The following is a 27,664-nucleotide window of genomic DNA, read 5'->3' on the forward strand; positions in this document are numbered from 1 at the left end:
AAACAGTGAGATCATGACCTAATCCTCCGCTGCTCAGTATTATGCGATGATCCAGTAGTGCCGTTCTCATCCGAGGGCCACAATGAAACTAAGAAAAGATTTAGCACAGAATCAGAGCTTTTCTATTTCTGTCATTTTACTCTCTTCATGTCATGCTCTCCTGTGCGATCAGGAGCTCATCAGACCAAAGCAGCAGGATTCTAGTTCCTGTCCTGATCAAAGTCATTGTGTGTAAACCATGTCAGAGATAAATCCATCAGTGAATGTGTCAATGGGGGGCAAATCTATTGACCGCATTCTACATACGAATGTCTCTGGGAGGAAGATGTTACAGTTAACCCTGTGCAAGCCTTTTTATTTATTATTTTTTTTATTATAATTAATTTTTAAATCATGAGTTTTATAAGCTACAATGTTGGTCATTTTTATATAAAATTACATAAACTTCTGACATACCAAATAATAATTTGGCATATATATTTATTTTCAGTATAGTGTTTATTATGTGAGAGAACCCATGCTGAAATTTTTTTAAAATAAAACAAGAGAGATACTTTAAAAATAAAAATAATCTAAACAAATTGATAAATACATAGTGTTTGGTATGTAAGAAACATACTTTAAATCAATGCATATATAAATAAATATATTGTTTGGAATATAAGAGACATAGTTTAAAAATAAAATGAATCAATCAATCAATGCATAAATAATATATATATATATAAGAGAGACACATGTTTAAAAATAAATAACTGATATATTCATTCAGCTATAGGTTTTTTTTTTTTTTTTTTTTTTTGAAGTCCAGAACTCAAAATGTGTGCGTTTAAAATATATAATGTTAAAATTTAAAACGTTAAATCTATATACATTGCAATACAATACAATCTAAATATTTAGATTTAGCTTTGGTCTTTTATGTTGATAGCCTAATAGAAAAATGCATAAAGCTTATTTATTTAAATCTTTCAAATGTATTTTATTATTATTATTATTATTAATTTTTATAATAATAAATATGGCAGAAATATTTTATAAACGGCGCCCCGTCATCATAGTTGTCACGCGAACAGAAAGCAGATGTCACTGAACCGCTGCATGGGTCACTGAGGGCATTGGCTTGTGTCTCAAAATCCAGGGAGCTGTCTATCTAAACAGGAATTTAGGGACTGATAATTGTGCGTTGGCCAAAAATTCTGCTGCTTTGTATCAAACAAATGCTGAATGACGCTCACACGCATAACATGCCCATGATATCCCAAAATAACATGCGTAATTATTAATACAACTCCCCGATGCAGCTCATGAGGTCTTGGAGGGAGGAGCGAGAGGAGGAGACAAAAACATCCCGGAGACAGAGGGGATGTCATGAATGAACAACACTGAGAGAGAGAGAGAGCGAGAGAGCGAGAGAGGGGGTGATGGTAAAGGAGCGCACGCGCTCGCGCCCAGTCAATCGTGTTGGTCTCGCGCACGGTCCTTTATGACGTCACGTCCAGCGCTCGGTCTTCTGCGGGATGCGAGCGTCGCGAGCCCCCTCCAGCCTCTCAGACGCTCGGTATGAGTCGGATTACGGTGTCGTGCGGATGACGGAGTCCCGGTGGACGCGAGCGGACTGAGCTCTCCTCCTGATCCACGCAGCAGCGTCTTCTCCGCCGGACACGACATGGACGACTCCGGGATAATCAGACGCAGGCGGCTCCAGGTCAGACATGCACCGTTTAACACCGACACCGTGAGCTCGGGATGTGTACCACGATGATGCTGTGGTCTCGGGTCACAAATAGTGGAGAAACAATAGTGTTCTTTTGAAGTACCTTGAATTAACATGGCATTTTAATAGGGTAAACATTCATTACTATGGTACGCCATTGTATTACGATACAATGATTGGACCACATAAAGATAGGGGAACCAGTGGGGAGTGGTATTCTTAAAAATGCCATGGTAAATGGACATGGCAGTCCTTCAGTATCATGCTATTAGTGTGTTTCTGTAAACGTGCAGTGTTGTCTGGACAAGTACGTACATAAATTGTAGTTTTGGCGATGTATTGAGATAGTACCATGGAATTATTTGAAGTAAAATGGTATTTTAATATGGTAAACGTTCACTACTATAAAAAAAAAACATGGTATGGTGATCTGATTGGACTACATAATAAAGGTGTAACCTGTGGGGAGTGGTATTCTTTGAAATACCATGGTAAATGGCCATGGTAATCCTTCAGTACCCTGCTATTAGTGTGTTTTTGTAGACATGTAGTGAAACCCTGCTTTCTAGACATGTACTATAGTAATATTGTGTTTTTGGCTATGTCCTGAGGTACTAGCATGGTATTGTTTGAGGTGCCTTGAAGTAAGATAGTATCTGAGTATGGTGAACATTCAGCTCATTACATAGACTAAATCAAGAACACCATGGAGTTAATACTGTCTGATACTCCCATTACTACAGACACAGTGTAACCAATGGGGAGAGGGATTCTTTGGAAAACCACGGGAAATTAATTTGGTATTCATTCAGTTCTGTGGTATATATCAATGACCATTACTGGGGTAGCACCATTATATTCTTTGAATTACCTTGAAGTAACATGGTATCTGAATATAGTAAACATTATGTACTGAAATATCATGGTATTACTACTGTTATCCTCCGAATGGACCACAACTGGACAGTCTAACCAATGAAGAGTGGGATTCTTTGGAGTACCATGGTAAATTAATACATATCATTGCATACAGTATGTATGTTTTTATCTGTACAATATACTGTAATAATATACTGTCTGATACTCTGGTCCACATAAGAAGAGTGTAAGGAAATGGTATTCTGTGAAATACCATTGTAAACGAAGTTGACAACTGTTCATGGTAATGCCATGTTTTTGAACACTGGCAGTAATATGGATGTCTTTGCATGTAAATACAATGGTATTTTCATGTGATTTTCATTTACTTCCAATTTAAGAGAATATATAGGCATCTGAGGCTTTTTAAGGTGAAAATGCTGAGCATCTCTGATCTGCGATCATGAGATATTTGCATGTGTGTGTGTGTTAAGTGGGGTTTATCAGAATCTACTGCTTTGTCAGGACAAATGTGTGTGTGTGTGTCGACACAAACTGGCTCTGTATCTAGGATTTGCACAATAAGTTAAACAGTCTGATATGATATCACACACACACACACACACACACACACAGAATCATCAGTGGAGAGTCAATCATGAAGTCTCAGACATGGTCAGAGAGAGACAGAGCGTCTGTGTTATCTGAGAGCAATGTCACAGTGCAAAAAAAACCCTAATGCTCCTAAAAATAGAATTCATTTATGCAAAATATAATTGCTTGGCATCTTGTTTAAACGTGTGTTTCAAACATGTGACATATTTTTCGCTTGGTGTGAAAATAATTGCCCTCAACGAATTTTCCTGTGTCCCCCGGGTCTGTCTCGTTCATCCCGCGCGCTCGCGCACACACACACACACACACACACACACACACACACACACACACACACACACACACACACACACACACAGACACACACACACACACACTCACTCATTGTGTTGGTTATTCAGTTAACACCCCTCCCCGCTTCGCTGCACTGTTGCTGCCATATGGTGCAACACACTGTCTCAGAGGTCAAAGGTCACTCCCATCATGCAGCAGGGTGCTGTGTACAGATTAAGGGCTGATGCAGGAGGGTTTTAGGTGCATGCATGTGGCTCTAAATTAGACTCAAGTTAAAAAATGTTTTATCATATTTGACATTTTGTTCGTCTCTCTGTAGCTCTCTCCCTCAAATCTGGCGATTTTCACCGTGACGCAGACTCCAGCAGATTTCCGGAAGTCTGTCGTTTAATTACTGAAGTCATCCGATGCACATTTTCTCCTGATGCGCAGAGCCATTAGTAAAAACGGTTGGAGGAAATCCCGAAAATGAAGGCGCAGTGATAACTCAGGGGCTGTTTTGCGTACGCTGGCACCGGGACGCTCTTAGGTTAATGAGGCTCAGATTATGGGGTTGGCTTGGGAAATGATGGGCTTGCACCAAACGGTGGGCAGGAGGCCCAGATAGTGCTATTTCATTACCGCTCAGACTGCTTCTTCAGCCCGTCATCATCCAGACAGATCATCTGGAATTATACATCAACGGAGATCAGACTCTAATCAACCTGTAGCACAAAAAGAAATGTCTTTTTTTTTTTTTTTGAAGAAAATGAGCCTGTTCATTGAAAACTCATCATCATAGGGTTATGTGGTATATATAAAAAATACCATGATTTTACCTCTGATTGGACCACAAAAAGACCCTCTGTCCAGTGGTGACTGTTGTTATGTGTTATATACTGATATATATCGTGATGACTCCTAACTGTGATGTGTTAGGAGCATCTCTGTGTTGAGTATGGCTGACGGACGCATGGAGAGAACGCTTCATTAGCGCAGCTGAAGTGCTTTTGCTCGGCTGAGCTCTGCTCAGAGTTTGGCTTCTGGACCGGCTCCATCTGTCCTCATGAGTTTACCGGGCTGCTCTTCTCCACAGGGTTTCTAGGAAGCTTTTACAGCATTTAAAGACGGAAAACTCAATTACTGTCTAAAATGAAACACGTGAGTCACAGAGAAACAAACAGACAGCGCGAGTGTCTTTCTTCAGAGAAACTAGAGATGATCTGCAGCCTTCTGCTGCTTTACGTGAGTGGAAAACTCATTTAATCAAGTTAATAATGCTCCATGAATTCATGACGCTGAAACTGAATACATATTTTCATTGCCAGATGTTTTGGTACATGGTACACATCATAAAACAAACAAAAAAATAATAATAATAATTTATTGTGCAACGATAATGAGAGAATATTTGCATAGTTTGAGAAAATTGCACACTGAAAATGCAAGTTGTACATTTTACACAACTTTTATGTCTAAAATGTAATTTCATATGACTGAGTTTAACTCTAAGAGCTTCAGTGTTTTATGAGTCGGAGAGCATCACCTGTTAAAGAAAATAACAGGGTTCTAACGTTTACAATTAATTAATACAGCTCAGAAAATGCTTAAATTTCATTTTCACATTAGTTAAAGTTTTAATCATTTTATTGTGCTTTATTAATTTTTATTTACATCTGTATAGTTTTAATTATTTGTTTTTATTTCAGTTTTAGTTATGTGCATCAAGGTAAACTAAATGAAATGTTTTTTTTTTTTTTTTTAAAGGCTGCCCTGGCAACTTGCTGAAATAAAATAAGCTGAATTTTTTACATTTCAGTTTAAGTTTATATATTGTTGAAATAAATATGGTTTTACTTTTAGTTAGCTATAATTACCCCAGGTTTAAGTTATATATTTGGCACAAAAAAATAATATTATGCATATATAAAACAAATCTTTTATCTATTATATTATATTTTTAAAACAATGAAGGCACAAATTCCATGTTCTTACGTTTAAATTTAATTTTAATAAATTATTTCTGAAATGTCATTTTTAACATATTGCGGTTGCAGAAATTAAACAATTTAAATCAAAACATATGTAAATATTTTTTAATTACTGATGTATTCATAACTAAAGTAATAAAGTCATCAAAAAAGCATCATCACTATATATTAATAAAACAATCTTTTATTATTATTATTATTCATGAAATGAGGAAATACTAGGAAGAAGTGCTGCATGCCACAGTTTTGCCTGCACATCTTTATTAAATGTGAATATTCTGGTGAAAGGTCTTCTTCAGTCATCATGTTTATGCGCAGTAGGATCGAACAGAAGGATGCAGGAGAAAGCGTTTGGCGCAGGTGTGTGAATGTGTGTGTGTGCTGTAATGTCCTTGGGTTGATCTCTCAGGTTATGTTCAGTGTAATTGACCCGACGGCTCGGTCAGACCCTCAGCAGCGATTATTCACGGGACGAGCGGCCTTAACGTGTCAGCGGCACATTAACTGTTGTCATGGAAGCACACGCTTATATTGAGGATCAATACGAGAGCGCAAAGATGCTGCGTCTGATCAGTCACTCAACACTAACTGAGCTTCGTCTGCTGCTGAGTTATAATACAGCTAAAAATACAACACCTTAAGATGCTGTCGAGCTCTTATATGATCAAACCTGGGTTTATTTTTGTAGCTGTTCATAAACTCAGGTGATTTAATTCCACAGTATCTCGCTGGTCCTGAGATTAGGATCCCATTTCTTTATGCAAAATGAATTGTCTTATTTTAAAGCAATAAGAAGCCGAGGTGTTGTAAATCCACAGGGCTCGTTGCTTTTATAAAACGGTTCTTCAATATACGTGTAAGGTCTCACATAATAAAACAGAGCAAATAAAGTTGATGATATAAATAAAAACAATATAGTTCTGCAGAAACAGTTGTGGTTCCAACAAAGTGGTTGCTGAGCAACACACAGAAGTAAACAAACGGCTCAACCAATCAGAGTGCAGCGATGGAACTATCAGTTTGATCTTTTGTTGTTGACATGTTTTGACAGGTTTCGTCTCTGGACTGTGTTTCACGTGGATCTGGTTTCCAGTGTGAATGTTGTTAAATGAGGCACGGAGTTAATCCTGAAAGCACATCAGCGTTCATGGACATGTGAGCTGCTCCTATCGATTAGTGATGTCTGCCAATCAATGCTAATGGAATTTGCTGACTAAAGCTCCTCAGAGTCAACTTCATGTTGAATAACATGCATGATACATGTCCTTTTCACATTATATTATTGCTATGCTCAACTATAATAGTGGCCTGTGCTCTTTTTAGCCTGGAAACGTTTTGCTGACATCGGATTGGCTGAGATGTCTTTGGAAGGCGGGGCTTGGAGAGTGATTGATGGGAGGAAGCTTGTCTAACTCAGTTCTGTACGCTAACATGCACTGCCAAATTGAGTCAGTGTAGTACTGTAAATGGAGTGGTTTTGTTTGGGTGAATGTGTTTGGCATGCACGGCCTGTTTGTCACAGAGACAGAGTCTGTCAGAAAGACGAATGAGAGCGGATTATGTGTTCGATCACAGAGAGAAGTGAAGAACTGCAGCAGCATCTCTCCTTGATCCATTCGTCCACAGAAACCATCATGCGCAACAATAATGTGCCAAACTCTTTCAAATACAAACTCAGTGACGTTCACACACTTCACATCCATGTTAAACAGCTTCTCATGTATTTGAGGTTCTGCTTGTAATGTGTGTTTGTGATGCTATTTCTGTTTAATGACGTGTATAAGCGTGACTTTACGTGAGTTTATCATGTCTGATCTCTGGTTTCTCTCTCTGTTTTCTCGGCCGTTTTTGTCTCTCTGTCTTCGGCCCCGAAGGATCTTCCTCTGCCTCGTAAAAACAGCAGGTGAGTCTCTTTTCAGTCATAATAATACATAGATGAATAAATAAATTTATATTTATTTAGTGTAGTAACTGTGGTATTTGAGAGATTACTGCGGTCCGTTTTCATATGGCATCATTTTGTTTACAGTATAAACTCAGCCCAGTGTGTTTTAAGATCATATTATTATAGCATGCGTTAATATTTTGAATTAGATTGTATTTTTCAGTTTTTTCTTTAGTCGAAGGTTTAGTAATTTTGTTGTGTGTTTTGTCATTTGTACGTTAAAACATCTACTTCATTAGAAACTGCGTCTTATTTTTAGTAGGATGTAGTTTTTTTACTAAACCATTTTATAATATTGGAATTATTATAAATAATTAAATATTAACTAACATTATTAATATGTATTTTACAATTAAACATGTTTTACACTTCCAGTAATGCTAATTGGCATTTTTTTTTAATTTGTAGGCCTATTAGTTTTTTTATGTCCATATATCTTTTATTTATTTCTTAGTTTATTTACTTATTTTCCAATACTTCAAATTAAACCAAACAAAAATGAGAAATTTTGTATTTGCATCTATTTATTTTATATTTACTTATATTTCAGTTATTTGTAGTAATAATTTTTTTAAAGGTTTATTTAGTTTTAGTTATTTTAGTGCTTCACGTTAAACAAAACTAAAATGGGAAATGTTGTGTAAATAAAATACGTTTTTTGTAATATATTGTATTTCATTTATCATTGTCTTTTAAGATTAAGATCAATTTAGATATTTAGTGATTCAAGAAACATTGCCTTACCAGCTAGCTGAAATAAATCATTTTTAAGTTATTTCAGTTGACATTTATGTTATTTTAAGGAAGGAAAATGCTTTTATGCTTTTAGTTTTAGTTAACTATATTATCTCTGACTCACCCGTCTTTCTTTGTCAGGTTTATTTGTCTTTCTCCGTCTCTCTCTGTCCATTTCTCTAAAAGCTTTCTTTTTTCACTCTCATTTACTTTTTTCCATGAATCTCAGTTATATCACCGTGACCTCTGGGAAAAAAGCATATTGCACTTACGCTTTGAAACACACACACACACACACACTCCGTGGCATCTTGTGAGCGGATGTGCTGCACCTGCTCCCCTCTTTTAATGCTCGTCTTGGTATCATCCGCTGCCCTGGAGATTTTACCCAGAATTCCCCCCTGCGCTCTATTTTCCAGTGTGCAGGGAAAGGCAGACGGTCTGAGCGCTCTCCATCTGATGATGTTTGTGATGCATGCTGCGTGTTTCTGAGCGTTCGGCTGCTTTGTGCTCTCAGTCATGCAGGGCGGTGTGTTTCGTCGCACTAAAAGGTGAAATGATTTAAAATCTGTTGAAATGTGTTTGTCTGCACATGAGGATGTGGCGGAGGTCACTGTTTACCTGCAGCTGGCGATACACTTAACTGAGTGACATCATTCGAGTAGTGAGTTTCACTTGTTAGTAAATGTTGTGATTAAAGCATCTGGTTTCATATGATATTTCATGTGTATAGTGTATATAGTTTGATTGAATTGCATTAAATTGTTTATCTTGTGTATTTGAGCCAATAACTATGACTCAAAATGAACTACATTTAATTTTCGTTGAGTCTTATGAGTGTTTTTGGTAACAAAGTCCTGTGAACATTTTTGCTTTGTAAACGACTTGTTGATCGTTTGAATGCGTTGGTGAATAATTAATCTATTAGCTTGTAGTTTTTCTCTTAAATCATCCATGATGATACTAAAAATGTCTCAGTAGTTGTTGTTCTTGAATGGTGACATTAGGAGGTACTGTCTCTTTAAGAGAGGTTTACTGAGCTTTTAACTCTGATGTATGAATTAATTGACGCAATTTATTATTTTTCTTTTAATGGAAAAGTTAATTGAACCTTTAGATAAATTATTTTTATCTTATTTATTCATTTAATAATAAAAAAAATAATCTTAGGGTCTTGTTGGTGCATTTAGTCTTACATAGAGAGAATATGGAGAGAAAAAAATGCTAAATTTTATTCAGATGCCCAAACTGAGCAAAAAGTTTGCCATTCGGTGCTGATATTGGCCAAAATGCAGGATGAGATTGGGATAGCCAGTAAATCAATGAGGTTGATATGGGAAATGAGATGGGAAATGAGATTCTGATTGGTTTATTGCACGTTACGCTAAAAAAACACTAATTACTCATTTAGAGAATAGGGACAACCCGTTTAGACCATGCACCCGGGCACGCTGACTATTTTCCCATCGTTAAACTAGCAAAAGTGGATTAGGACACATCCTGAGTGCATGTACACCATTCGCTTAGATCGTAAAAATAGGGCCCTAGATCTCCCAATAAAATGTCTTAGTAAGATGATATTTAACTGCTTAGTTGGATGATCAAAACCTATAATGCAATGCAATACAATGATGATTGACAAATAAATGTTCCTTAAAAGATTTTAGATGAATTAGAGGTTTGCGAAGGTCATTCCTCCACTGAGGAACAGTGAAAGTAAAGCTTCTGGAAGCAAATGTTTAGAAGGAGCGCTGTCTCTTTAAAAGAGGTACTGTATATTTAATAAGGTCGCTGTCTCTTTAAGAGAGGGACAGAGTTCTGTTCGGGATGATCCCCAAAGACCATTAATTAACCATCTGTCTACACCTGTGTGTGTGTGTGTGTTTACTAGTGCTCTATTAGCTGCTCAGTATGTGCTCTGTCATGATGCCATCATCATTTTGTGAAAAAGATCATGAAATTTTAAAGATCAAATGTTGCTCTTTGGGATTTTGATTTATTAATGAAATTGAATTTGAAAGGCTTTGTTTAGTCTGATTATTAAGCTTTTTCCAGCTCAGTGTAGCTGATTTTAGCTTTCCTTGTGGGGACAGTCACTGCTCACAATGTGGATAAAGCCTGACACACACACACACACACACACACACACAGTAATGGTGTGTAATGGCTCTCATACAGTCACTCAAGGCATATCAAGTGTCTCTCTTTTACTCTGTCCTCCATTAGCTCTCTCTCTCTCTCTCTGTTTATCTGTATCCCTCTCGCCCAGAGTGTCTCTCTGTTTCTTGAGATGCTGACTCAGACTGATGACTGTGGAAATGGAATTTTCTGTATCGCACTGGTTCTGCTGCAGAGCCTGCACACACACACACACACACACACACACACACACGCAGACACACACACAGCAGTTTCTCTGTTCTCGGTTCTGATGTGATTTTTCATGAACATAATCTTGAACATAAACACGGGTTTGGCATATTCAGTTGGTTGTATTTGCTGTTTAGTAAGGTGATGTATTTTTTTACAGTTAAGTATTTATTTTATTTGTATTTATATTTTTAGTTTATTAATATTTATTTGTTTGTTTATAAATAGTTTTTTTTGTTTAATTTATTAATATTTGTTTTTCATTTTTATTTTATTATTGAGTTTTATTTATTCTTATTATTTAACTATTTATTTTATTTATGTTTGTTTAATTTTAAAGTTCCTTCCTTTATTTTTTATTTTTTTGTTTATTCATATTTATTTGTTTGTTTATAAATAGTTTTTTTTGTTTAATTTATTAATATTTGTTTTTCATTTTTATTTTATTATTGAGTTTTATTTATTCTTATTATTTAATTATTTATTTTATTTATGTTTGTTTAATTTTAAAGTTCATTCCTTTATTTTTTATTTATTAGTTTATTTTACTCTTTTATTATTATTTTTTAATGTTTTTAAGGTTTCTTTCAGTATTTATTTATTGTTTTTTTATTTATTCATTAATTTAAAAATGTTTTATTTATTTATTTATTTTTAAATGCATTTATTTTTTGCATTTATTTCTTTGTTTGTTCATTTGTTTTTTTTATTAAATTCTTTATTTTTATTTTTATCTATGACTTTTTTTTAGCAGTGGTGTATTGTGCTGATCTTAAGCGGGTTCTTCCTGTCCTCTGAATGTCCCACGTTTGATGTTCTTAAGATGTTTTATTGATATGTTTTAAACGGATGAAATCTCTGTTTGTGTGTGCAGTTGCCGCAGTAACCGGAAGAGTTTGATTCTGACCTCCACCTCCCCGACTCTGCCCCGCCCACATTCCCCTTTACCAGGACACATCGGTGAGAGGCCACGCCCCCTGCTGGACAAAACACTTTTACAGATACTGATGTGTCTCTGATTCTGATTCTGCTTACAGACTCACCGATGCGCTTTTCTCACGTGCTTCAGTTTTGTTTGTAACTGAGCATCATTTGTTGTTCCTGTCCTCACAGGAAGTAGTCCTCTGGACAGCCCTCGAAACTTCTCTCCCAGCACTCCGGCACATTTCTCCTTCGCTTCCTCGCGAAGGTAAACAAACACACACACACACACACTTCAGACTGGACGTCTAACAGAAACCCTTAGCTGCTGTTAATGCATCTTCTGTCCTGTTGTGTGTGCAGGGATGGGCGTCGATGGTCGCTGGCGTCTCTTCCGTCTTCTGGCTATGGAACAAACACTCCCAGCTCAACAGTAAGAGTTTCTCATGTGAACACATGATCTAGAGACGTCTGATGACAAACACACATCAGATGCACTTCATTTATGATGCATATTAGATGTGTTTAATGTCTGTTTATCTGCAGTCCTCCAGCTCGTCTCAGGAGCGTCTGCACCAGCTGCCGTATCAGCCCACCATGGACGAGCTGCACTTCCTGTCCAAACACTTCGGCAGTACAGAGAGCATCACTGACGATGATGGGGGACGCTGTTCACCCCACATAAGACCCCGCTCGCGCAGCCTGAGGTCTGCAAACACACAAACACAAACACACACACACACACTCATATCAGGTGTGTGTGTTGCAGTAGTTGTGTTTAACTCTCTCTCTCTCTCTTTCTCTGTCATGTGTTCAGTCCGGGTCGCTCTCACTCCTGCTACGACAATGAGATCATCATGATGAATCATGTTTACAGGGAGCGTTTCCCTAAGGTAACACACACACACACACCTGTCCACCTCTCCAACACAGAAATGCTGAACAGATTCTAGAATAATATCAATATGTTAATATCTACGGTAACACTTTACAACGAGGTTTCCTTTGGGAACATTAGTTAACTATACAAGTAAACATGAACAATACTTATATAGCATCTATGAATCTTAGTGTTAAATTACTGTAAAAGGCTTTGCTGTGAGTGTACTTCATGAGCCTCGTCACGTGACGCTCTTCTCTAACATTAGCCGTCTTATGGGAGACTGTATTGATTCACACACAAACACACACACACAGAGAAAGAGAGAGAGAAAGAGAGAGAGAGAGAGGTGTCTGGTGTCTGTCCTCTCAGTTTGCTGTAAGATAAACACATTAATATCAGAACAGCACCAGGTTAACTGAGGACGACTGGAGTAATCGACAGTGTAGAGATGAAAAATCCAAATAAAATCACTTTAAAAAATACTAATATATAATCTTGCTTTGCACAACTATGCATCATACATCAAGTGTGTGCATATTTAAGATAAATATATATGAAATACACTTATATTTTAACATCTACTTAATATTACTAAGTAATTATTATTATTATTACCTAGTATAATTAATATAATTATGTTAGAATAGTTATAATTGTAATATATTTAATATATATATTTAATAAAATAATTATGTAATAGAATTATAATTATATTATTACTCTTGAAGTAATAATAGTAGTATTTATTACAAAATACTTAATAGTAATAACTTGTAGAATAATTTATAATTGATTATTATTGTTATAAAAAAATTCAAGAATATTTTAAATGCTTATTTACTATTATTATTATACATTTCTAAAATATCCGAAATGCTTTATTATTATTATTAGCTATTTAGTATTTTTTTTTATATATAAAATCTAGAAATACTCCTCAAACATAAATAATAATAGATCATTTATTACAAAATGCTATATAACTATAACAATGTTATTATTGGCTATTATTAGTAGTAGTTTTAAAATACTGTCATATGCAAATTATTATAAAATGATAAATAATTTGTTCTTGTCAGGCTACGGCGCAGATGGAAGGCAGGTTGTGTGATTTCATTCACTCAAATTGTCCCGAGAGCGTTCTGCCGCTGGCCGACGGGGTCCTAAGCTTCATCCACCACCAGATCATCGAGCTGTCCAGAGACTGCCTGACTAAATCTAAGGAGGGTCTCATCACGTCCATCTACTTCTTTGAGCTGCAGGAGAACCTGGAGAAACTTCTGGATGACGTGAGTTCATCAGCACACCTGTGATCTCATTAAACCCACCAAGAACGGTCCCTTTACTCTAATGTGAAGAAGTAATGAAACACTATTTAGCTTGTTTTTCTCTGTCTTTGTGTCTCTCAGGCTTATAAGCGGTCGGAGAGTTCAGAGTTGACCTTCGTCACAGAGTTGGTGAAGAAACTCCTCTTCATCATCGCTCGGCCTGCTCGACTTTTGGAGTGTTTGGTGAGAAAATGCTTTCTTTTGTTTGTTCTTTTATCCATTCATCAGATAACATGATGCTTCAAAGCCCTCTGGGCACCAACAACACAGGCCTGTTGTTCTCCAATTTACACTCCTACTTCAGAAAAGTGTTTTAAACCAGAATTGCCACAAAACACACAAAAGGCGAGAGAGTGAGTTAAACCTGCGGCTGCATTAGCATTTAGATTGGGAGCTGCGAGCGTGCTGCTGTTATCATTGACCTTCTGTGATTCACTGCCTGAAAAACTCATTTGGAAATGTTTCTGTGCTCCTCCAGGATTAAACCACATGAGCCATTCATTATCCCTGTTAAACAGAGATGTCCCCAAAATGAGAGTGTGTTCATGTACTTAAGCAAATTACAAATATTCAGTATAATTCAACTTTATTTTTAGACTGTCACAGAAACTGAACCCGTGTGGATCTTCAACCAAACAATAATGCCGCCTCAACCCTGAATCCAATTGAACTTGTATTGCATTAGCGACTTATTTCAGAATGAAACAGCATGTAGCAACATTCTAGAAACTATTTCAAACACCCCAGCAACCTCAGAGCAACATTCTAAACACTATTCCAAACACCCCAGCAACCTCAGAGCAACATTCTAAACACTATTCCAAACACCCCAGCAACCTCAGAGCAACATTCTAAACACTATTCCAAACACCCCAGCAACCTCAGAGCAACATTCTAAACACTATTCCAAACACCCAGCAACCTCAGACCAACATTCTAAAACACTATTCCAAACACCCCAGCAACCTCAGAGCAACATTCTAAACACTATTCCAAACACCCCAGCAACCTCAGACCAACATTCTAAAACACTATTCCAAACACCCCAGCAACCTCAGACCAACATTCTAAAACACTATTCCAAACACCCCAGCAACCTCAGAGCAACATTCTAAAACACTATTCCAAACACCCCAGCAACCTCAGAGCAACATTCTAAACACTATTCCAAACACCCCAGCAACCTCAGAGCAACATTCTAAAACACTATTCCAAACACCCCAGCAACCTCAGAGCAACATTCTAAACACTATTCCAAACACCCCAGCAACCTCAGACCAACATTCTAAAACACTATTCCAAACACCCCAGCAACCTCAGAGCAACATTCTAAACACTATTCCAAACACCCCAGCAACCTCAGAGCAACATTCTAAAACACTATTCCAAACACCCCAGCAACCTCAGAGCAACATTCTAAACAGTATTCCAAACACCCAGCAACCTCAGAGCAACATTCTAAAACACTATTCCAAACACCCCAGCAACCTCAGAGCAACATTCTAAACACTATTCCAAACACCCCAGCAACCTCAGAGCAACATTCTAAAACACTATTCCAAACACCCCAGCAACCTCAGAGCAACATTCTAAACACTATTCCAAACTATTCCAAACACCCCAGCAACCTCAGAGCAACATTCTAAACACTATTCCAAACACCCCAGCAACCTCAGAGCAACATTCTAAACACTATTCCAAACACCCCAGCAACCTCAGAGCAACATTCTAAACACTATTCCAAACACCCCAGCAACCTCAGAGCAACATTCTAAACACTATTCCAAACACCCCAGCAACCTCAGAGCAACATTCTAAAACACTATTCCAAACACCCCCAGCAACCTCAGAGCAACATTCTAAAACACTATTCCAAACACCCCAGCAACCTCAGAGCAACATTCTAAACACTATCCCAAACACCCCAGCAACCTCAGACCAACATTCTAAACACTATTCCAAACACCCCACCAACCTCAGAGCAACATTCTAAAAACACTATCCCAAACACCCCAGCAACCTCAGACCAACATTCTAAACACTATTCCAAACACCCCAGCAACCTCAGAGCAACATTCTAAAACACTATTCCAAACACCCCAGCAACCTCAGAGCAACATTCTAAAACACTATTCCAAACACCCCAGCAACCTCAGAGCAACATTCTAAAACACTATTCCAAACACCCCAGCAACCTCAGAGCAACATTCTAAACACTATTCCAAACACCCCAGCAACCTCAGAGCAACATTCTAAACACTATCCCAAACACCCCAGCAACCTCAGAGCAACATTCTAAACACTATCCCAAACACCCCAGCAACCTCAGAGCAACATTCTAAAAACACTATTCCAAACACCCCAGCAACCTTCTAAAAATATTCAATATTCTAAAAATTAAAACAAACACCAGCAACCTCACAGTAGCACTAATAGATTTTGCTCTGCCATGTTTTCCAGGAGTTTAATCCTGAAGAGTTCTATCATCTGCTGGAGGCGGCTGAAGATCACGCTAAAGAAGGACACCTGATGAAGACCGACATCCCGCGATACATCATCAGTCAGCTGGGTCTGACCAGAGATCCTCTGGAGGGTGAGACCTCGGTCACACAACAATCACACAACACTGATCCCAGTACTGCTGATCACTGAGCGACTGCCACATCTGTGTTTCAGAGATAGTCAGCCGAGAGCATTATGACAGCGAGGGGCCAGTCACACCAGAGACAGATGACTCCGCAGAGGTCTGATCACACACACACACACACACACACATAGCTCCAGGAAATCTGAAAACGATTGTTTGTTAGTAAAGCGTCTGTCACAAGATGATGATAACATCTTTGTGCAAGAGTTTGAGGCGATTTTTCTCTTTTCCAGGGAAAGATAAAACCCATGAAGCCACCTGGAGAGGCAGATTTCCAGACTATCAAACTGATCAGCAATGGAGCCTACGGGTAAACCAGCAGACACACACACACACACACACACACACACACAAACACACACACACACGTGTACTTGTTCATGCTACATTATGGTGACCAAATGTCCACAGAAGGATAGTAAAACCTGACATTGAGGGAAAAAAAATGGTTAAAATAGTAAATTATGTTTATCTGAAATTGTAACAATGCAAACTGTTAGGGGTAGGTTTAGGGTTAAGGAATAGAAAATATAATTTGGTCAGTATAAAAGTATTAGAAGTCTATGGAAAGTCCCCACAATTCACAGAAACACGTGCGCACACACGTTTGCTTCAATATCTAAATGGGGATATAAAGCTTAAAAGCAAAGCATTATTTGTAACTGAAAATGTTACATAAGTACTGTCACTAAATAAGCAAACACACACAGAGGATTTGAGACACTGACAGAAGACGCTGTGTTTCTCAGCGCGGTTTATCTGGTCCGCCATCTGGAGACACGACAGCGCTTCGCTATGAAGAAAATCAACAAACAGAACCTGATTCTGAGGAACCAGATCCAGCAGGCGTTTGTGGAGCGAGACATCCTGACCTTCGCTGAGAACCCCTTCGTGGTCAGCATGTTCTGTTCCTTTGAGACCAGAAGACACCTGTGTATGGTCATAGAGTATGTGGAAGGTGAGACACGCACACACTTCTAATGCTCTTTTAAAGCTTCATTGACTGCATTGAGCTCTCAGGTATTTCTATTAAAATGCCTGAGAAATAAAACAAACCCAGATGAGTTTGCTCCAGTAAGAGTCTAGGGCTATAAAATGAATGCAGAAAGCAGCTCAAATCATTTGATGAGAAAAGATTGAGTTTGTGTTGGGGATCTTGAGCAAATCTGAGCACAGTTTGAGATCTCTTCTGAAACACCTGAGGAGGAGACACGTGTGAGATTACTCACATGTGAGTCTTTTTCTCAGGAGGAACATCTGAGAAGCAGGAGGCTTGGGTTTTGTTGTCTTATGAGAGACAGCTGAGATGTTAACGAGATCTGCTCTGTGTGTTTCGTTTCAGGAGGCGACTGCGCGACACTGCTTAAGAATATCGGAGCATTGCCTGTGGAAATGGCACGCATGTACTTCGCTGAAACCGTCCTGGCTCTCGAATACATACATAACTATGGAATCGTGCACCGAGATCTCAAACCGGACAAGTAATATGCCAATAACAGTTCAAATAATTTTGCATTATATGTAATGACAATGGCCGGGGGCATGTTATTTACTAAGTGTCCGCGCACAGTCAATTAAATGATTGCTGGGATTCATTTGCCATCTGTTGGGCAATGACATACAGCATTTCCTGTGTGAGATTAATGAAATCGTTTAATTTGGACAGATTGTGTTATATAATTAAACACATGTCAGAAGTGCGACTCAGCTTGAGTGTGTGTTACTGTAGAGACTGTCTCACATCATCTCTCTCTCTCTCTCTCTCAGTCTGTTGATCACGTCAATGGGTCACATTAAACTCACAGATTTCGGTTTGTCTAAAATGGGTCTCATGAGTCTCACCACAAACCTGTATGAAGGACACATTGAGAAGGACACCAGAGAGTTCCTGGATAAACAGGTACCACTTTCAATATTCTGTTCCGTGCATATTCATGGTCAAAAAGCCACCAAACCAAGCTTTTAATCACTGTTAAATTTAAATTTAGAGTCCTTACCCATCTTCAAGAATCTGCATTAAAACCCATCTCTTTATATCTTTATTTGACCCTCTAACTCTTGCAACTACATAACAACACACTGAAAACAATTCAAAACATCATTGAAACGTGCTGAAACTGCATAGAAACATTCATTGACCTTTGACCCCAGGTGTGCGGCACCCCAGAGTACATCGCCCCGGAGGTGATCCTGCGGCAGGGTTACGGCAAGCCGGTGGACTGGTGGGCCATGGGCATCATCCTCTACGAGTTCCTGGTGGGCTGCGTGCCGTTCTTCGGCGACACACCAGAGGAGCTGTTTGGTCAGGTGATCACAGGTACAGACAAAAACCTAATCTCATGAATCCAAATAAAAAAGATGTACACGATGTAAAAGATGTGTGTGTGTGTTTAGATGACATTGTGTGGCCTGAGGATGATGACGCTCTCCCCGCTGACGCGCAGCACCTGATCTCATCTCTCCTGCAGACCAACCCGCTGCTCAGACTGGGCACAGGTGACGTCACACACCTCCAGTCATGTGACTACACGCTGATGTGATCTGACTGTTACAGCTGTTCACCACTTGGATTGAAGCTGTACTGTAACACTGATCATTAGATGATCAATAACGATGATTAAAAAGGGTTATATGTTGGCAGAAGAATAGCTCAAAACTCAAGCACTTTTGATCTACAGTCACTTGACAGTATAACAAGTGAAAAGTTCCCAAAGACTTAACAACATGACAAATAACATACCCTTGCATCACTCAAGCAACCACATAGTAACTTCCTAAACACTAAAACGCCTTAACAACACCCTAGCAATCAAGTAGAGCACCTAGCAATTTAGCAAACACATTGTAGCATGTTTAACACCACTCCGTTTTTTCTGTTATAAATAGTTAATTTGATTAGTGATCATTGACTGTCTTTATTCATATTGCTGCTGTTGGTCGACAGAGTCAGATGTTCTCCATGCACTGAATTAAGACATGTGTTTGTGCGCAGGTGGAGCATTCGAGGTGAAGCAGCATCCGTTCTTCTGTGATGTGGACTGGAGCAGCTTGCTCCGGCAGAAAGCCGAGTTCATCCCTCATCTGGAGTCGGAAGAGGACACCAGCTACTTCGACAGTGAGTAAATGGACGGATGGATGATGTGTGTGTGTGTTTGTGCTATTGGTGTGCATTAGTGAGTAACCCATCCGTCTGTCTCAGCGCGATCAGAACGATATCATCACGTTCACTCGTACGATGAAGACGACACCAATGACGACGAGCCAGTGGAGATTCACCGCTTCTCCTCCTGCTCGCCGCGCTTCAGCAAGGTGAGACCTAGATTCTGCTCTTTACACCACACCGAGGATTATGGGTAATGTAGTCCATTCAAGGACTCATCTAGTGCCTCTGAATCACAGGTGTACAGCAGCATGGAGCACCTGTCGCAGCTGGAGCACAAACCCGTGGTGACCCGTCGAGAGCCCAAAGCTCACAGAGAAGACCGCAGCAAGAGAGAAAGTCTGGGCAGCCTGACCCTCCGAGACAAGAGCTGGAGAACCAGATCTCCCGAGATGTAAGACAGACAGTACAACAACCTCCCAGAATAACCCAGCAATACTCTAGTATCCACTTTCCACACTTTAGAGACCACCTAGCATCCATCAGAGCTGGGTGATAACTGCTTACGTATAACTTGGATTACATTACCAATTACAAGTACTAGTAATTGTAACACTTTAACATTTTAAAATGCTTGTAATCAGAGTACAGTTACTTGATTACATATTATTCACACAATAGCAATAAATTATTCCATTCAATAGTCAGGTGGCGACATGGCATTTTAACACTAGATTTATCATTTCAGGTTTAAGACTACTAACTACTGATGAACATACATTTTTATCTGAATTATCACTCAGTATGTTATTTAACCATGTTTATAGTTTTGGAAGGCTTTTGTCATTCAAAATGCACAAATTCACCTTATTTCTTATTTGCATGTAATGCAGTATACTAATATAAGTAATGTACAGGAATATTGTGTTTAAATCAATGTGATTCAGTTCAGATCAATGTAATGATCAAATCTGATCTAAAGGTTGTCTAAAAGTAGTCTGATTATATTACCTAAAATGTTTAATGTAATTGATTACGTTACTGACTACATTTTTTGTCATGTAATTTTGAATCAGTAATAGACTACAATTTGTAAGTAATATACCCAGCACTGGCAACCATATACTTTTAAAACTACTTAAAACTGCCTAATAACCTGAAGGAATTCATTTAAATACATTCAAAATGCCACTGACACCCTCCATGTTGTTCTGCTGTCTCTGTAGGAAGCGTTTGTCATGCTCAGAGTTGTCTTTCACTGAATCAGACTCCAGTCCTCCTGGTGCGCGCCGGCGTTTCTCAGCACTGATGGACACGCACCGCTTCGCTTCTCCACTAGAGGGAGACGGTGACGTACACACACGACAAACACCCATCAAAACCAGGGGCTTATCACTAGAGGGCGCCAGCGTGCCCGTCTGCTCCGGACTGGTGGAGTCCAGCTCCGCGGCATCAGTGGGACATCCTGGAGGTTATTTGGTTTTCACTATAAATAGAATACTTTCATACATTTTATTGGGCATCAGTGTTCCTGGGTCTCAATCACTCATTGTGACGTCCAGTGATGTCTCACATTTTCATGTTTTATCTTCCTGTTTGTCAGATAAACTGCTGCGGCCTGCTGATGCCGCGGCTCCCACTCCTGCGGTTCCTCTACACATGCCAGACCCGTTTGTGCCTCGCGTCGGAAGTGACCTCGTCTTACGAAGAGCGCGACATCATCAGATTCCGACCGATACCGAGAAACTTAGCGCGACTCGCTCTGGAACCAAAGTCATAAAGTCAGCCTCTGCCACGGCCCTGTCCGTCATCATACCTGCAGGTGAGGCCTCAGACACAATTCAGTTATTTTTATTATTATCATTATTATTATTATTATTAGCAAAAACCAATAAAATCACAGCAGTTCAACATTAAAATAACTGTACCATTTTCTTTTTGCCCTTTTTAGCTCATGTTTTATGTGTAATAGTAAAAAAAATACATTAATAATGATTAATAACTAATAAATATGTATTTTTTTATATAATATGTATTTTTTTCATGCATATTTAAAAAAAATACATTTACATGAAATATTTCAGTGTCTGTTAGGATATTTTAAGTTTAAAGATGTCAACAACTCACAAAAGTTCAAACACTACTTTACGTACTCTATATAGTATATAGTATACACTATACACTATATATAGAAAATATTCAGATTAATTTAAATAAATGTAAAAATGTATTTTTTGGGTTTTGTATTATTTGTGTATACACTCTATAAACTACGTAGTTTATGTATAAAGGGTTAGTGTCACCCAAAAATGAAAATTCTGTCATTAATTACTCACCCTCATATCGTCCCAAACCCGTAAGACCTCTGTTAATCTTCGGAACACATATTACGATATTAATGATGGAATCCGAGAGCTCTCTGACCCCCTGTAGACAGCAAGGGTACTTCCACGATCAAGGTCCAGAAATGTAGCAAGAAGATCTGTAAAATAATTTTCGTTCTTTTGATGTTTGGTTTCATAGTTGAGCAGCATGGTACGTCACCACAAGCCAGTCCCATGTCTCCTCGCTCCATCTCCTCCAATCCCTCGTCTCGTGACTCGTCTCCGAGTCGTGATTACTCACCTACTGTCAATGTCCTGCGCTCACCAATCACCATCCATCGCTCTGGAAAGAAGTACGGTTTCACCTTACGCGCCATCAGAGTTTACATGGGTGACAGCAACATCTACAGCGTACAGCACATGGTCTGGGTAAGGACACATTCTGTAACATTTTTATAATTTATAGCTAAAGACTGTGTTACAGGTGATGATTGACATTGCTTTTGTCCAATCACAGCATGTTGAGTGTGGCGGGCCAGCCCAGGAGGCGGGGCTTTGTGCTGGTGACCTCATCACCCATGTGAACGGGGAGTCTGTGCACGGATTGGTGCACACAGAGGTGGTGGAGCTCATTCTGAAGGTATGGTCATCACAAACACTTCCGACTGTTACTTTCCAGAGATATCACTCAACAAAATTAACATGGTTCACTGAATTTTCAGAGTGACAGCAAAGTAACAGTGACGACCACTCCATTCGAAAACACGTCCATAAAGGTTGGACCAGCAAGGAAGCTTAGCTACAAAGCCAAGATGGCCAGACGCAACAAGAAGTCAGCCACAAAAGATGGACAAGAGAGGTCAGAAAGAGTGAATGCCGTCACATAAATATACATATCATCTATGTAAATGCTTTACTCATTTGCTTTACTCTTTCTCTGTCTGCAGTAAGAAGCGCAGCTCTCTCTTTCGTAAGATCACAAAACAGTCCAACCTGCTTCACACTAGTCGTAGTCTGTCCTCTCTGAATCGCTCTCTTTCGTCTGGAGACAGTCTGCCTGGATCGCCCACACACAACCTGTCTGCTCGCTCGCCCACGCAGACGTACCGCTCTCCTCCAGACTCCGCCTACCTAGGTCAGAGCTCCTCCCACTGCTTTATTATCCATTAAAAATGCTTTTCAGATGTGGAATCTCATTGACTGATTTGGTAGTGTCACAGTTTTACACTTTAAGTAAAATTGGCTTTTCTAGACCAGCGTTTTTTCAGTTAAAAGCCAATGCCAAATTATAAATTCAACAATATTATTAATATTTTTTTTTTTATTATTTTAGATAAATTGGATTTTTTTAAATGGGTAAATAAAACAAGAAATATATTTTATATATGTACATGAATATCACTCATTATGTGACTCACAGAATCCAGTGTCTCTGAAGACCAAGTTTATCGCTAGAATCATTTGTTCATGTATATATTCATATAAATAATATTCATGACATAACTATGATTCAGGCAAGTTTTAGCTGTACAATTTTAATAGTTTTATGCATACACAAATGTCTGGTTACAAAATAATGCCTTTCTAGAGAAAAAATAATACGTGTAACATTGAGTTTTAATTAAAACTTTCGGCCTCATATCATGTACTTGAGTGACATTTGGCCAACTGAAGATAACATTTCTGTCAAGTGTGGTCCCTCTTCTTTTCAACCAGATGTGCATTGAAATGACCTAAATTAGCCTTTGATATTTGGCTTCATTCAGTCTTGGGTTTTTTGACTGATTGTTTGCCCTTTTCATGTTTCTTTGAGGTTCTGACCCGTTCTGTCCTTGTCCTCTCAGGCACCTCATCTCAGAGCAGCTCACCGGCGTCCAGCACACCAAACTCGCCTGCAACATCTCAGCACATGCGGCCGAGCTCTCTTTACGGCCTATCGCCCAAACTCCACCGCCAATACCGTTCTGCTCGCTGCAAATCCGCTGGCAACATTCCTCTGTCTCCGCTGGCCCACACGCCATCCCCTACTTCATCTTCCCCACCTCCCATTGCTGGACACACTGTCGGCAGCTCTAACACTACCCAGGCCTTCCCTGCCAAGCTCCACGCCTCTCCTCCAATCACACGCCCTCGCCCCAAGAGTGCAGAACCACCCCGTTCACCTCTCCTCCAAAGGGTGCAGTCAGCCGAGAAGCTTGGCCCACCCCCTCCACCTTCATTTCCGTCCTCCACATCTTCTGTGGGCTCGGACAGAAAAGGAGGGCTTTGCGTGTCCATGAGGAAGCATGGCTTGGAGGTTGTGCATGCCGATTACCGCCGGGAGTCGTTCCACTGTGAACATGCCCTCCAGAGCCTGATGGAGATCGAGGGCGAGAACACACCTGGGGCTCCGCCCTCTCCACCCGACCAGAAGCCAATACACACACCCGCTCAGCTCACAATGAGTCCGGTACGGCAACTCGGGAGACAAGACTCGATAGCAGGAAGAGAGACCGAGGGGAAAGTGAGGCAGCCTGACTCAAGTGAAGCAGTTTTAAGGACTGTGTCAAAAAACTTTTCAGCAGCAACCACTTTGGATCCTAAATCCTCAACCCAGTTTGGTGAGCCAACTCAGGAGGAGAAAGTAGCCTCCAAATCTGAGTCTTCTCAAGTCATCTTGACAGGGAAGGAGGCAACCAAGGATGTGGGAAAGGGCGAATCACTTTATGCAATGGGATCTGGTCCCAAGGTTCCAGAACGAACGCCGGTTGTCCAGAGCTATGGAGCACAGGAACTCAAACCCCATAGCCTTCAAACCGATGGTCTTAAAGGGCTGGAAAATGGCAAAGACATGGGAAAGATTCCAGTGAAGGAGAAAAATGCACAGACAATGGCTCCAGAGGCAAGCAAGTCAGGCAAAGGACCTCTGACCATTGACGGGGCTGGTGTAATGAAAGTCTCCGCAGCTTTTCCTGCCCAGTCCAAATCTATTGAAGAACGCGTTCAAACCCCATCTGGGTCAACCAGAGTCCCTCAAGAGGAAAGATGTCGTCTGGAAGTGGCTGAAGAGTCCCCAGCCTCTCCGTCTCCAACCGCCAGGTCGCCTTGCACAAGCAAATCACGTGCCGTATCTCCTGGTGACAGGTCCAGCTTTGTGACTCAACTCACCAGTGTGGCTAAAACCGTTCTTGGGCCGATGAAGTTGGGCTCTCAGGATGGCGGGAAGACCAAGGACAGCTCCAAAACCAATGAGGACAAACGAGCAGCCACGTTGGGAAAGTCAGAGGCCTCGTCTGGGAGTCGCCGCGGGTTGACGGGAACATGGCCCGGTCCTGGATCATCAAAGGCTGAAAAGGCATCGAAGAGCTCTTCCAAGCGTCCGTAATATTCTTAACAGATATGTTCTGTTTGGAACTTTAAATGGAATGGATTCCCTGTAATTGTCCAAATGCAGACTTCTCAAAAGACTCTACAGCCATCAAACCAAGATATGAACGGAAAAAAAAAACGTAAACAAGTAAAGGTGCTTCAAAATGACTGTTGTCAAATATGTTTGTTTGTGCATATGCCAGTATAAACCAGTATGTCTCTCTAGATGCATGTTACATGTATATTGTGAAAAGAAGAGTAAAAAAAAAATAAGATGAAAAATGAAAGACCTAATGCTAGTGAACACTGCACATCCAATCATTGCTGCCTGGCCTGTAGAGGGCATGACATGTCATTCATCACCATATCAACCAATCAAGTTTGTCAGATTTAGAAAGGAGAGGTAGTCAGTGTTTACCTAGTGACCAACACCATAGACTTTAAACAATCTCAGTCCAGTACCTCAGCTATACTGTTAAACTGCCAACAGTAGCGCTATACTAGAGACAACAGAATGCCTAACTAGAGGTTTGGGAGGGTTGCACTGGTGGAAAAGGGAAATAATTGTTGCACAAGGACAGAACCATGTGTATAAGTGGTTGTTTATGCTGTCTTAATTACATTTGCACTGGAAATGCCCAGCAAAAAGGCAACATGAAATCAATTTACTTCTTAATGGATTGCTATGTTATTTAATCTGCATCCACCCTGACTAAGGTCTGTAGTCAAATAGCTACTTAGTAGGAAAATGCAATACTCATGCATTTTTGCTTTAAGGTGAAGACCTTACTCAGTGCATGTTTTGCAAGATTCTCCTTTCTGTCAAACAAATTTTATTGGACTGCCAAGCTTTTTATGTATGTAGAAAACTCTTTTATGAAGTGAACTCCCTTAAAGAGCTATTTAGTATAATTTTGCCAGAAAAAGTTTTAGAATTTTTATCATATATTAATGTAAAAATCTTGTGTAATGTAACTTGTGGTTGTTTGTTTGCTGGTTTTGATTGTATTTGTTATCCTTGTATTTTTATTTATTAATTTTTGCCATGAAAATAGCCTAAAATCCTGACTTGGCATTAAATAAAAATATACTACTACTAGTAGTAGGGAAATGCAGCCTTTTTATCGACTAGTTAGTGGAGTAATTTAATGCCAATTATCAAAATGGCAGTAATAAACATAGATTTGGAAGCATGACCATTATGGAAGTAAATTGGGTTGCAGATGTCGTTTCATGTTGACTTTTATGTGGATGAATTTAAATATCCTTGGAAAGAAGCAAGGAGAGTGTATATAGTTTTAATTTGCCGCTCTGAGACTGGAGAAAAAAATCTCAAAAATGACATTGCGAAATTATATTGAGATTATTAGATTAAGTCTATGAAAAATATTGGTCACTATGATGTCATTGTGTTAGATTATATACATATATATTATAGGCCAGTAAATGCACTGTGGATTATACACTTGAATTCTTACAACTCTGAAGAAGCCTGAATTATTCTTAAGTATATGCAGAAGAGTTTGTAAAAGTATGAGGTAGTACGTGTGTAGATGTGTTTCATTTTAATCCATTCAGGGCTTTTAATTCAATTTTGCTACATTGTGTCCAACTTTTATAGGAATTAATTACGTAGTAGGTTGACGTGTCTGGTGGTCTGCGAGAGATGCTACGATGTTCTGGAAGGGGCTTCATGTTACATGTGGAACTGATCCAATCTGTTTACACTTTAAATCACACGGTCACTCTCGCGTTTGTGTGAACGTCTTTTTGGAGATTCTGTGTGTAGTGAATCTAGCGATGTCTTAGGAGTGTTTGGTGCCACATTAATGCAATGATTTTCTTCCAAATCAGCTGATCCTTGATCCCTGATTGACTATCTTCTGCCAATAAAGGACTTTACACTTTACCCAAATTTATAAACCCAACTATTTTCTTTGGTATTATCATGGTTTTTTAGACATTGTACCATAATAATAGCATTTTTGGACATACATCTTGAATATACATGGATCACGTAGCATCATTGTACCACGGTAACACCACAGTACTTTTTATGAGGATGTCATCTTTTATTTGTTTAATAATATTTGGGTACGGTGTAAAAACCCTTATTGTGTTTCCCGATTGATTTGTGCTGTGAACTGTGTGTATGTAGGATAGATCGTGTCAGTTTTCCGTCTGTGTTTAGATTCTGTAGGCATAGTGTTTGCCTGAGACACCGTTACTCATACAAAAAGTACAAACAATGTTACAGAATGCACTTTATTGATTTATCTCTTTGTATTCATTTAATTGTTTGAACTTTATTTCAAAGATTTTCACCCTGTTTGATAATTAAAAACTGCTGCTTTGCATAAATCTTCCACAAACTGTTTTACCTGTGAATTTTTTTGGTTTTGTATATTCACTTCTTATAGCATTGTTTATTTAAATTTTTTTATGTTTTCTCACCTCAGGCAATGTTATAAACTAATGCAATTTTAAAAAAAAATATTAATAATAAAGTGCAGTAATACGAATTAAGCCAGTTGTTTGTTTTGTGTTGTCTGTCCACTTGCATGTGTTTGTAGATAAATGTTTCAATTATAAATTAAATATTGTTTAGC

The 27,664-nt window shown here is 39.0% G+C and overlaps 1 protein-coding gene and 1 pseudogene across 1 annotated transcript; both read left to right on the plus strand.

The window, feature by feature from the left end:
- LOC113067858 (cysteine protease ATG4D-like) overlaps positions 1-27,664 on the plus strand; it is a 591,286-nt pseudogene that overhangs the window by 557,141 nt on the left and 6,481 nt on the right.
- LOC113067852 (microtubule-associated serine/threonine-protein kinase 1-like) lies at positions 1,402-27,427 on the plus strand. Its single transcript, XM_026240341.1, has 27 exons — positions 1,402-1,708; positions 7,329-7,357; positions 11,379-11,464; positions 11,618-11,693; positions 11,789-11,858; positions 11,972-12,132; positions 12,243-12,318; positions 13,388-13,597; positions 13,718-13,819; positions 16,097-16,229; positions 16,313-16,380; positions 16,517-16,593; positions 17,033-17,241; positions 17,626-17,764; positions 18,051-18,183; positions 18,435-18,600; positions 18,678-18,779; positions 19,276-19,398; positions 19,483-19,592; positions 19,683-19,837; positions 20,610-20,854; positions 20,987-21,205; positions 21,907-22,136; positions 22,225-22,347; positions 22,430-22,566; positions 22,655-22,842; positions 23,552-27,427. The coding sequence occupies exons 1-27, from the start codon at positions 1,670-1,672 to the stop codon at positions 25,069-25,071; spliced, it is 4,926 nt and encodes a 1,641-aa protein (XP_026096126.1). The 5' UTR covers positions 1,402-1,669; the 3' UTR covers positions 25,072-27,427.

This window comes from Carassius auratus, linkage group LG28B (genome assembly GCF_003368295.1).
Source record: "Carassius auratus strain Wakin linkage group LG28B, ASM336829v1, whole genome shotgun sequence".
NCBI classification, from domain to species: Eukaryota; Metazoa; Chordata; class Actinopteri; order Cypriniformes; family Cyprinidae; genus Carassius; species Carassius auratus.

What these genes read in the sequence shown, in the direction of transcription:
- LOC113067852 (XM_026240341.1), top strand. Translation starts at nt 1,670, where the DNA reads ATGGACGACTCCGGGATAATCAGACGCAGGCGGCTCCAG. An exon ending in GAGAGTTCCTGGATAAACAG is followed by an intron (nt 18,184 to 18,434) that starts GTACCACTTTCA and finishes CTTTGACCCCAG; the next exon opens with GTGTGCGGCACCCCAGAGTA. An exon ending in ACAAAAGATGGACAAGAGAG is followed by an intron (nt 22,567 to 22,654) that starts GTCAGAAAGAGT and finishes CTCTGTCTGCAG; the next exon opens with TAAGAAGCGCAGCTCTCTCT.